At 44.4% G+C, this 12065-nt stretch overlaps 1 protein-coding gene across 1 annotated transcript in view; it reads left to right on the forward strand.

Moving 5' to 3' along the window:
• The window catches only part of TMEM165 (transmembrane protein 165), a 7501-nt gene extending 1454 nt beyond the window's left edge, over positions 1–6047 (forward strand). The window contains exons 2-5 of the mRNA XM_026033544.1: positions 732–907; positions 1780–1962; positions 4471–4576; positions 5493–6047. Of these exons, the coding sequence (XP_025889329.1) occupies positions 732–907; positions 1780–1962; positions 4471–4576; positions 5493–5569 (542 nt within the window). The 3' untranslated portion in view covers positions 5570–6047. The remainder of the gene's footprint in view (positions 1–731; positions 908–1779; positions 1963–4470; positions 4577–5492) is intronic.
• The last annotated feature ends 6018 nt before the right edge of the window (positions 6048–12065 follow it).

Consider the following 12065-nt stretch of genomic DNA (forward strand, 5'->3'; position numbering starts at 1 on the left):
TTTTTTTTTTTTTTTTTTTTGATCTGTGTTCAGAGACAGTTTTATCCTCATCCTCAACTCATTATGACAAAGTAAGTTGCTTCACCATTCTTATCATTTTACCCCTGTGCTTTGGATATGGCAATACAACAAAGAAAAGATCTTTCTGAATACATTATCTTTCATTGCTTTACCATGTTGCTTAGTATTTAAAAAGTTTAGTATAATTATTTGGTACTTTGGTGATTAATTAATTGGTACTTTTTCCGATCATATGCTTTACATAGGAGATAAATCAAAAAAAAAAATGGGAAGAGATGCTGTCCAACATGTAGTCATCAATATAAGTGGAATTAACTGATACAGACAGTGACTAATCTTTAAGTGTCTGCTAATCTAACTTGGCGTGCTTGGAGAAAGGCAAGGCCTGTCATCCTTGATTGGAAAGATAACTTTGCTTTGACTGACTCTTCAGAATAGCAGCACACCAGCTTTGCTCTGCTGTGTTTGACCTTTGCTAACAGACCTCAGTTTCTGGTATGACCAGGAATGCTTGGAGTTGCTAAAACGTTGTTATTGCAAAAATGTAAAATTATATTAAACTAACAGAAAGTGGCATATTTAGACAACAGTGGGCATTTGAATTGTAGAAATGCAGTGAGCATTTCCTCACTATGGGAATATGATATGGGAAAAATAATTGTGATCCTCATGATTATATTTGAAATGACACATTTGCTTTTTTTTTCCAGTTTTATTCGGCTATGCTACCACGGTTATTCCTCGTGTGTATACATATTATGTGTCAACAGCACTCTTTGCAATTTTTGGCATCAGAATGCTTCGGGAAGGCTTGAAAATGAGCCCAGATGAGGGTCAGGAGGAACTGGAAGAAGTTCAAGCAGAAATTAAAAAAAAAGATGAGGAAGTAAGTCAAATTTTCTGTGAATTACAGTTACGGAAAGAGTTAAAGACTTGAAGCTGCAGCACTGTGCTATATTTCACGCCCAGGCTGCTCTGCTGTGTGTGTGACTAATAAGAATCTAAGAGAGCAAATGTGTGGTAAACTAGGCAGAGGTGGCTGCTGGAGACTGTTGCAGCAGATGACTCCTGTTTTGTGGTATGCCAGTTCTGTGGTCTTGTCAGGAGAAGTAGGATTTTCTCCATAGAATCCAGTTTTGAAAAAACTATTAGCATAAATTATTCTTGTCTCTCCTTTAATTAATGTTAKGGTCAGGTGGAATCACAGTAAGATTTGTGGTATTGCAGCAAAGGTCTCTGTCATCATAGTCTTCCAAACAGACTGTGGTCCACTTTCAAGAAGTAGTGTSTAATCTTACTTACTACTTTTTTTTGTTAATTCATTTCTACCAATCCTAATTTGAGAGTTGCTACTTTAGACTGTGAAGATCTTAAGTTTATACTTTTTTAAGGTCATTTACAAGGAACAGCTGCTTTTTAGTTTTATTTTTTTCCTTCCTTGAGAAAGCGAGAGGGAATCCCTGCATTAAAAATAGGAGTGCATCTGTAGTTTGAAACCAATTATCATTCCTGCATRTAAATGCAAGGTTTCAGAGGGGCAGTAACTGGAGGCTGGAGGTTATTACAAGTGTAATACACAGCTCATCATCTCAAATGCTGTCTAAGATAAATAATATGCAGATGATGAAGCGGATAGAGGCTACTAACATTTCAGGTATTAAATGACTGGCTTTGTATTGAAGTATTTGATTTGGGTTGTTTAGATGATGTTTCTAATATTATGGTATTTAAAATTTTTTTTCTGCTTGTCCTCTGCAGCTTCAGAGAACTAAACTCTTAAATGGGCCAGGAGATGTGGAAACAGGACCAGGCACCACCATACCCCAGAAGAAATGGCTACACTTTATTTCTCCAATCTTTGTTCAAGCGTTTACTCTGACATTTTTAGCAGAATGGGGTGACCGTTCCCAATTAACCACCATCGTCTTGGCAGCGAGAGAGGTGAGTGTTTCCCAGTGCCCACTGGTCTTTTGCCCACTTCCGCTAGCAGATAAGACAGAGGGACAAAATAACCCGGTCTGAGGTACCAGATTCACACCTGCAGCCTTGCTTTGCCTTAGTTACTGTTACAGCTGCACTGAGACCTGAAAATAAATGCTCTGAGGCTCTGTGTATTATTAAAGCTGTTGTTCCATGATTARAATTGTACTAGCATTTCTGAAAAGAGTTATTCTGTATCATACACTTGAATACAATTGTTTTTTGTTACAGAATCTCGCTTCCGTTTTTACCATGTAGAGGTAGATAGAGCACAGTAGCCCTGTAAAGAGACCTTCATCTTAAGAAACTTTGCTGTTAAACGTAGCTTTTTAAAAAAATTGAAATGCATTTTCAATTTTATGAAATATGTTCTATGCATATAGAGTGTTTCATATATATGAGTTTTATGCATATAGAACTCGGTGAATTCCCAACTGCTGTGCAGTAGTGCTGTAGATGAAGTGATCACTTTCATTTCAAAAGTAAGGAGGGGGAGAAAGACAGAGGACTGCTGCTACACTGTAGTCAGCAGGATGGCCAGAATACATGCAGCAGTAATAGATTTAGTTGAAAATTAAAGCTTATGGTTACCCTTTCAGTAAGCAGAAGCCTGCCTGCGCACTTTGCACACATTGAGATCTTTGTTTTTCCACTTCTAGGACTCACACTTCTCTCGGTGCCCTGTAGAGCTTCTACAGGAATAAATCAGGGCTGTTTAGTGGAAGAGGCTCTGCTCTGTGCAAACCTCCTGCCTCTGTTACAGAACAGGGAGAGCGCTTGGAGCAGATGAGGCCGGCAGCAGCAGAAAGAGCGAGAATGATCTCATTGTTCAGGCAGTTAAAAGCCAGCTTGGAAAACTAGGGAATGCTGATGCCTTTGCTAGAGTTTTGGTAAGATGCGAGGCAAGTTGCTGAAGTTTCACAGGTAACTGCTGGCTTCTGTGCTGCATTTGCAGAGTGTCCCATCAGAAAGCGTCTATGGGACCCTGRGGTCTGATTTGTAAGATGTTAAATCGAACACAGTGGGTATTGTGCTTTTAATGTATACGTGCTCAGAACTGCAAAAAAAGAACTCACAGATGCAATATGTCTTTATCTTGGCTTTCCAAATCAGTGAATGATTTGACGTGGATCTTTCCTTCATCTTATCTAAGATTAATTTGTTCTCCTTTGTTTCATAATTTATTGAGATAAATTCCTGTTTGTGGAATACAAAGATATCTATCAAGAATATTGCAGAAATGCTATGAGGAAAGACATGTTCTTCCTGCTGTGATTTGAATAGTGAGTAAATCACTGACCGCACATACTTTAGGAAGAGAAGGTGAAACAAAAGATGCAGTCTTTGCCAGCGGGCCTTACATGTAACTGCTGGCCATGGAGAAATGAACAGGCCCAGGATCCTCTTGCTTGAGTCTCTTCCAGGTTCTGGAGGTGAATGTGCTCTGCAAGCCCCAGCTCTTCTGGTCTTTTTTCCTCTTCCCTTGGGATGATGGTTGTCCTGCTCCATGAGCCTGCCCCAGGTGGGGGCTTCCCCGCCAGTCGGTATTTGTCACTTCTTTGCTCACACTTGCCAGCTGTCTTGTCTTGTAATTGGGTGTCTTGACCAGAGAGAGTTAGCCGTGTCATCTTGGAACCAGAGCACTTCGCAAGTGCAATTTTTGCTTAGCTTTTAGAGACTTGGTGCATTCCCCATGTGAAAGTAGGAGCTTTACTTATCTGAGATCAAAATGTCACTCTAGTTCCTGAAGGAAGGTTTCACAGGGGACTCCACTCTCCTTAGTTTATCTTTGTACAACAGAAAATAATGATTTGTTTACCTTGCCTTCTACATCCTCTGTTTTTATGAGGCACTTAACGCATCCACTGCCCCAAAATGCATAACTTTAAGCAAGTTCCTCAGATCTGCTTTTAATAGTAGAGTTGGTAATATAACTATCTAGTAGCTATTCTTTACATAATGAGGCAAAAGCCCTTGGTAGTAAGTTTTGAAAGCAGTTTACTGTCTTCTGGAATTAAATTTTCTCTTTCATTYTTCCCCTTTTGGTTGATATTTTGGSTRGAACACAAGTCTGTGCAGGAGGAGAGAGGAGCTRAATGTCTTGGCTACTGAAATCTCACATTTGCAGTTCAGCGTTTTTTTAAATCATAATAGTTTGGTTAGTAATTCTCCAACTGACATGTMCTTTGTTGCTCAACAGCCACCACCTTTCCTCTAGAGGCTGTATGCTTGCTTACATTCAGCAGTGATTTCTGAATCTATGTTTAACCATGTTTAGATGCTGCTTGCCTGAAACATGCCGTATGTTCCTGTATTAATAAGATTCAGGTCTCTTGCAAAGCAAACACCAAAGAATAGTGTGCATGCTTGGCAGGCTGTAAAATAATGGAGCCGGTGCAATGATGGAGGTTGCTGAAAGGCAAACACGTTTTCAGCTGTGCTCATGTTTCCTCCTGTGCTTTTTTGCAGGACCCCTATGGTGTGGCAGTAGGGGGAACAGTTGGGCACTGCCTGTGCACTGGCTTGGCAGTCATCGGAGGGAGGATGATAGCACAGAAGATCTCTGTTAGGACTGGTAAGCGAACATTCCTTGAGGCAAAGCCTGTATTCATGCCCGTAATGCCTGCRACGCAGACAGCGGCCAGCAGCTGCACGTGGCGCCTGCAGTACTACTCGTGTGTGAAGGAGCCTGAAAGTTGGGTCTTCCTTGGAGCTTTTGGAAACTCCGTGGCATTTTTCAGTGTGGGGGCTCCTGCCCCCTCGCTGCCCCGTCAGGAAGTGGAGGCTACTTGTGCTTTGCCCAGGGCTGCTGGCACCCCCAAAACGGTGGGGGGACTTCCTTGCATTGCTGCTGAGGCCAGGGGTTCAGCCATGGCTAATCCTGACACRTTAYTCGCTTTCCTGTTATTTAAGGACTCAAATGCTGACAATAAGCCCAGCACAGGTCTCTGGCCACAGCAGTAACCTTACTGCAGTAACCTTACTGCAAAGACCCACCTAGTCCTCAGGTATTAAAGAGAGCAAACTTTGTGCTTTGCCAAAGCACTGCCCCACCGTGGGGCAGCTTGCAGCCCTGCAGCCAGTGGGCACTTCTGATGTTGTGTGTTTCAGTCCTTCAGTTAAACAGCAACAAATGCTAGGCAGTGTGTCCCTGTAACTGATGAGTTGCTCCAGCACGAGAATCACAGAATCATACTTAACTGCTATATAGTGAAATATCCAATGGCAAGAATTAGCTCCATTTTTACAGAAGCCAAATTAGTACAAGTAAAACTGAGCATCCTTCAAAGGACTAAAATATATCTTGTAAGTATAGCTAGACTATGGTGTTACATGGAAAGCCTTACACTGTCTGAGCTAGAAAAAACATCTAGGGTTCAAAGTGAAAATAAAATTGTTTGGGCATCAGACATGGCTAAAATGGACCTGTGTGATGAAAGATATTTAACTGTTCAGTATCTAATTGTCTGTTGGTTTGTKTTCTTTTTCAGTGACAATCATAGGAGGCATCGTCTTCTTAGCATTTGCATTTTCTGCACTATTTATAAGTCCAGACTCTGGTTTTTAAATTTATTTTCATCATTGTAAAAGAACAAGGAGTGGAAGCACTATGCAGCTATCCTTGTACGTTGCTGTATATAATGTACAGGATTGAGTTAAACACATACTGAAGATGAGACACTGTACTTTTTATAGCAAATGATCTGTGGCATGGACAGCTTCTGCAGCGGAGCTCTGCGCGTGGTCCGGGCTGTGCGAGCGGCGGGGCCGGCTCCCTCGGAGGGACTGGAGCAGTTTTCTGGTTTGTGGAACCTGGCTCAATTGAGCTTTGAGGATCTACATTCGTAAATGTTGAAGCTTCCCATCTTCTTCCTCTGTTACACCTGGCTACCTTTCCGTTTCCTCAAGAGCTTATTCTTATGGCTGCGTAAACAGCCGGCTCCGAAGAGACCGTGTTTCTGTTGCTCAACAGCAAGTGCTGAGTGGAAAACTGCTACCTCCCACCTCCACGCTGCCCAGGAGCAGGGGGCACCCAGGGCAGGATAGCAGGAGCACTGAGAAACCTGGGAGCAGCTCCTGTCCCCGCGAGTGGCTGTGCCACCAACAGGGCCTTTTGTAAAGTTAAAGGAGAGAGCAAACTTCTTAATCAGGGATTTTTATCAGGAAAGTGATGAGYGGTGATTGCCAGCCAGTGGTGTTCAATATGCAATCTGTCTGGAGCTAATTTTTTTTTTTTTTAATTCGAAAACAGTGAAGTATATGGAAAGTAATAAAGTGTTTCATTCTTAAGACTTGAACAATAACAGAATTCTTTGATTTAGCTGTGTTTATATTTTTCTTTTTAGAAATAGAAATGTAATCTGGAGAAGTATTAATAAAGCATAGTGTCTCCATTTGAGCTATTTTTCAGTATCATTTTTTATGATTTTTGTCTTGCAGATTAAAATAATCATTTTCTTCTTCAGGTGAGGAAAGTTTGCTCAGTGTATTTCAGGTATTGTTACAAACACCACTCATTCATAAAGGCTTTGGGAACTGATCAAATGGTGGCAGCTTAGGCTGCCTGGGCTTACCAAAATACKTTGCTTTTCTCTGCTGTTCAGTGAGGACTTGAGTGCTGAGTTAATAGGCTGAACAAGCCCCCGCGCTGTCGCTCGTAGGCTGGTAAAGTGGGACATGGAGTTGTTGGAATTGTGGARCTGCCTCATGGACGCCCATGTGAGGGTTGCAGAGAGGCTGGTCAAGCTGCAGCTCGTTTGCCTTCCCTCACATTTCCCTTCTCTTACATTTCACTCCCACAAGCAGCAGCTGCCGCCCCAGCCTTCCTGCTSAAAGGACCTTATATGCACTACGTAAAGGTGTTTGCTGCTGCTCCTAAGAGTTTTGAAAATAAAACAATCTAATCCATTGTATGTGGATGGAAGGTGAAGGTGAAGTTGCAGAACAATCTACACTGCTACTATTRGGAGCTTAAAGTTGATGCCAAATCCTGCCGAGCACTCACGGCGCTGTGTGTTTGACTGCTGCCTGGTTAGGGTGAGGGGGGGAGAGGAAGGCAGGTTGATGGGTGGTCTTAAACCAGGGGGTGGCATTTAAACTTGTTTCCTTGGAAAGCTGCATATCCCTGAGCAGGGTTTTGCTGATCTGTTATAAAATTATCAGCCCAAGTTTTAACAGGCCTGCCAGTAGTTGCTACCAAGGGTAACAGTTGAATTYGGTTGCCCTTTTTCAGTGTTTAAAGGGCGGGTTTGGCCTGGGCTGGCCTKGATGCAAGCGAAGGCTGGCGAGCCGTGGATGGGCAGCGGCCTTGGAGCCCTGCTCCGCCCCGCGAGCCGGTTTTAGCTAATAATGGTCTTTCCTTCCTTTTTAAATAGGCTTGCCCTCGCCTATTAGAATATGAAACAAATACTTAACGGGCTGAAGTTGTAACCATCACCCTATGCAATTGTTCTGTTACAGCTACAGAAGGCTAAACAGAGCAAGCGACTGTTTAAGTGCAAAGAGAAGGCTGGTAAATCCGCACCTGCACCACGGAACATGTGCCCCTGTCTAGCACAAATTCCCGTCTGCCTTGCAAGGAAGTGTTAGTGTGGAAGGCAGATTCACCCCGAGTGCTCTGAAGGCCTCCCAAAGCAGAAAGGTGCCCCTCACACAGCCCGTGCACATGTGTCAGGGGGCAAAGGCCTCCTCGCCCCCAGACTTGAGAAACAGAAACACGCCTGGCAGAAGCGACGCTGAGGCTCAGCTCCGTGGGGATAAAAACCGAGCACAGCGGCTGAGATGCTTAAAGTGAGGGGAAGCCTGTGCTGGCTGCTATTATTAGAGCTGCACAATTCATTTGCAAGTGCAAGGAAAAGCCTCTCTCGTTACATTTTACGTGACAAAGTGCAATAAGCAAAGACTAAGATAAATCTATATCCTGAGAGTGCAAAGTTTTCTAAAGAAACTTAGCGAGCCAAAGTACAAGTGCAGTGCACAGCACGGCAAAGCAAGCCCGTTCTTAAAGCAACATGAACCAGCACGCACTGGTTCATGCCAGCCAGTGCACTAACAGCCATACGAGTTAAATTTAGCCCCCAGTATTTCATTATGCTGGCACCTACGTGTAGTATGTACTAGAGATACGTAATCTGGATGATTTAAACCTGCTTCCCAAGGGGAAGCGTAGGCGCTAAGCAGGGGTAACCGTAATAAAGACTGCACTACAGGGAATGCTGTTAAGCCTGCAAATCCTCGTGTCCTTGCCCCACAGCTCCTTCCAGCGGCTGAGGTCTTTGGGAATGGGCATTCCGGAGGCCCCGGCGGCTCGTGCCGGGCTGAGCTAACCAAGCTCGGCCTCCCAACCCCTGCACGGACCCAGCGCSGCGCTCCCCCAAACACAGGCCTGGGCTCCGGGCTTGCACAACAGCCAAGCGTCGCTGCACAGGATTGCTCCTGAAGGGMTCCAGCTGCAATTACAGCTCCCGCTAATTACAGAAAAATATTTCCAAGGGTCAGTTTTAAGAATACTGATTGTCTTGCTTCCTCTTTGYGGTCAATCTTATCAGTGGTGCTCGCAGAGAGTTTTAAGTACAGAACTYACATAGCTGATCCTGCTCGGACTCCTGAGGCAGCGAGTGTTTACAGCATCCAAAACCAGCACAGAGCCTGCACAAGCATTGCTTAATCCCACAGGCCAAAGATCCGCATCCTCCTTCCTTGGCATCTAGCTCTATCACTGAAATAAAGGAATCGTGGACTGTAAAACATCCAGACCTTACATTCTCTGAGTATTCAGCTTCAGTTTGAAGCTCCTGGACTTGCTCTGAACATCTAGTTTATTCCAGATTACTAAATTCCCAGTCCCGACCTTGGCGCTTTGATGGCACCAGCGCCCAGGGCCCCGCTGGGCGCCCTGCCCTGCCCGTTGCCTCAGAGCCCAGAGGCAGCAGCAGCGCCGGCTCCTTCCTCAGGGCAGCACCGGCCTCCCCTTGCTTTAATTTATTAAATTAAACACGGATTCCGAAAGGGCCCCCGCAGCCGGCTGCTGGGAGGGCGGAGGAGCAGGACGGGCGCCGTGGTCGCGACGTGAGGACGAGGATGGCGGCCGCGCCGTCCCCAGGGCTGCCGCACGGCAAGGCGCCCCCGCCACCCCCCAAATCAAAGCCAAATCCAGACGTCAGAGTGGGGCCAGCCGTTTATGGAGAGATACAGAAAAAAAGACGAGAAAAATACAGTGTGCATTTAGAGCAGAGCCTCGCAAGTGCCGGGYGCGGGGAGGGCAGGGGAGAGAGGACTGACATCAAGCGACTCGTCCCAAGTCATCTGTCAGGAGAGGAAAGGGCCCCGCGGAGGCGGGAAGAGCTCCTGGAGCTTCTGGTAAATCTGACAGCAAGCAACTCAGAGAGATTTCTAGAGCCTGATAAGCTACGAAAAGCAAACTTTTAAATGAGTTACATTTATTCAGTTAAAAAATTGACAGGTAGTAATGGTCACATGAACACCAGGGAACCGTATCTACATCTCCTGACGTCAATGAGTGGCATTGTTTTTTTGTTTTAAACGTATACAACTCTAATGCCATTTAAAAAATACAAAACTGAAACTCAAGACACCGTGAAATCAACACTGCTTAAAAACTCCAAGTTCAGTCTGATATATTTTTAAAATAAATACTTTTTACCTTTCATGTTTTAAAAAAAATAACCCATCATCTGCTTTCAAAGCAGTAACATCTTTAAGACCATTCCCAAAAGTGTTTCATAAATAATTTCCCACTGATTGTCTATTAGTGCAGCACCTCTCAGGCTTAGTTGGGGTCTCTACATTAGGCCATACAGGATTTTGTTCAGACACAGTGTTTTATTTTGTGTTTCGCCCCCCCTAGTCCCTCCTTTTTATTTAGGTACAATTTCTTTGAATATAGCATTTCATATCAGCAAAAATTCATGTAGATGACATGGCATGAAACATAGCAGAGCCTAGAATTGCCTGTTTAAGGAAAAAAAAGAAAAATAAAAGCGAAAGAGAGAAGGAATGTAGTGTTAAAAATCATGATACTGAAAAAGCAACTACCCAGCTCATGGCCAACCAAGACAATTTCAAACATTCTCAAAGTTGTCTCATCTACCATGATTTGTTTAAATATGTCTTTTTTTAAATCCAAATTCATTTCAAATTCTTTTCATCTTTTTTCCACCAGGGATATGTAAAAAAATAAAAGTTATTAAAACTAGTTCTTCTTTCCCTTTTAATCAAAATAACCATCTCTGCAACCCTCAGACTGTACATCATTGCAATAATTTCAAATAGCGAGACATTTCTGACATCCCCCGATGCCGTGACATTGAAAACACTCAACAATACCTGGGTTAAATCTCCAAAAATATAAACAGTTCTTGAATCAACTTCTACATTCAACAAGGCCACATCTGTAAACCTCCGCTCCGTCCTCACGCAAACAATGATCCTAAGATCCTAAGCGGCACTTAGGATCTGGGCAGGCAAACGAGCCTCTCACGGGCACCTGTGCAACTTAAAGAGTCTCCTCCAAAGGAAGCCGCTCTCCTCAGGCCTTTCCCCTCAGCCATAGGAAAACACRAAGCCAACCAGGTTTAGAAGCCTTTAATCTTGCACCTGGAGCCCCAAAGAATCACCGTATTCAAGAAACATTTTCCAGAAATGTCTCCTTTGACAGTTTTATGCATGTTATGCCTTGACAACCCCTGCCTTTTTTTTTTTTTTTAAACAGTTTCATTGACTAAAGAAATAAACTGTTTTCAAATAGTCTTTTCAGTAAAGTGCTTGTTATTTAAAAAAAAAAAAGGAAAAGAAAGTGCTATTTGATTCTTTAGAGAATTTCTGTGGAAAAAAAAAATAAACCTGTCTGATAGATCTTTATTTATTTTTACATAAAGCTGTAACGAGACCTCTGTCCTAAGGATGCCGGGTTGCTGATTTTGGTGTCTGGCATCGGGCGCGACGCCCGCGGGCGGCGCACGGGGACCGCGGCGCGCAGGGCAAACCCTCTCGGCCACATGGAAGGCATATGCAGAGCTCCTACTAGAATCCTTTCATATTTATATACAAATATAATATATATTAAATATAATATAAAAATAGCTATACTCTTTTTTTCTCTGAAATTCCCCTAGAAGCTTTTCTCCCAGCGCTCCCTCCCGGCGGCAGAGCCGGGCGCTGTGTCTGCAGCCGGCGAAGCGTCGCCCACCGGAGCGTTTCCTCAACCCTCTCCCTTGCGACCACAATGCAAGAGTGGGCAGGAACAGAAGGCTGCCCGGAAAGAGCAAGGAGCCCCCGTGTCTCCCCATGGAAAAAAAATCCAGGATAGTTTATAGCAGCTGGGCTGGCAGCAACATCCCTCTGGACAAGCACTTGTAGCCATCAGGGCACGCGTGTCCCTGCAGGGAAGCTGGAAGGGCCCCTGCGCTCAACTTCTCCCCAGGAACGCTCCCAGCGCACGCTCTGCACTTCCAGGTCCCTTCCCCATCCCATGGAGCGCCCTGCCGGAGGCGGCGCCGGGCTCCGTGGGCGCCGTCGCCCACCCGGCCTCTCGGGCAGCTCAGCCCRGGCAGCCGCGCAGGGCGGGCGGCGAGAGCAGCTGCCCGGGAACCTGCAGCTGCAACGCGGCAGTTTTCAACTGTCTGCCTGCCTTTTTGCTCTTTCTTTGTCCCATAAATCTCAGTGTAATAGCTTATTCAACCTATTTTACCACTATTCAATAGCTCTAAAAGCACTGTTAAAGCTCTCCCAGTTTTCTTTTTTTTAGTGCTAGGTTATTACTGTCATCAGCTAAAAGTTTTACCTATTTTTTTTTTGTTTTAATCAAGCAAAAGGTACTGCTAGCACAGACCCCTAGTTAACGCAGCTTAATTCAGACACAGGTAGAACAGTGGGACAGGCAAAGTAGAGCAAGGCAAGACTTCTCCAGCTACGACTTCACAGAAAGGGGTTTCCAACCGCTATTCCCACTCAAAGCATTCCAGAAATCCCTTTCAAGAACTGAGATTTCCCCTCGCTGTGTTTGGTATCTGCAGCTCATTCCTGCTCCAGGTTCTCTTTGGTTC

Source organism: Nothoprocta perdicaria, unplaced genomic scaffold (assembly GCF_003342845.1).
Source record: "Nothoprocta perdicaria isolate Ctin4 unplaced genomic scaffold, notPer1 scaffold_13, whole genome shotgun sequence".
NCBI classification, from domain to species: Eukaryota; Metazoa; Chordata; class Aves; order Tinamiformes; family Tinamidae; genus Nothoprocta; species Nothoprocta perdicaria.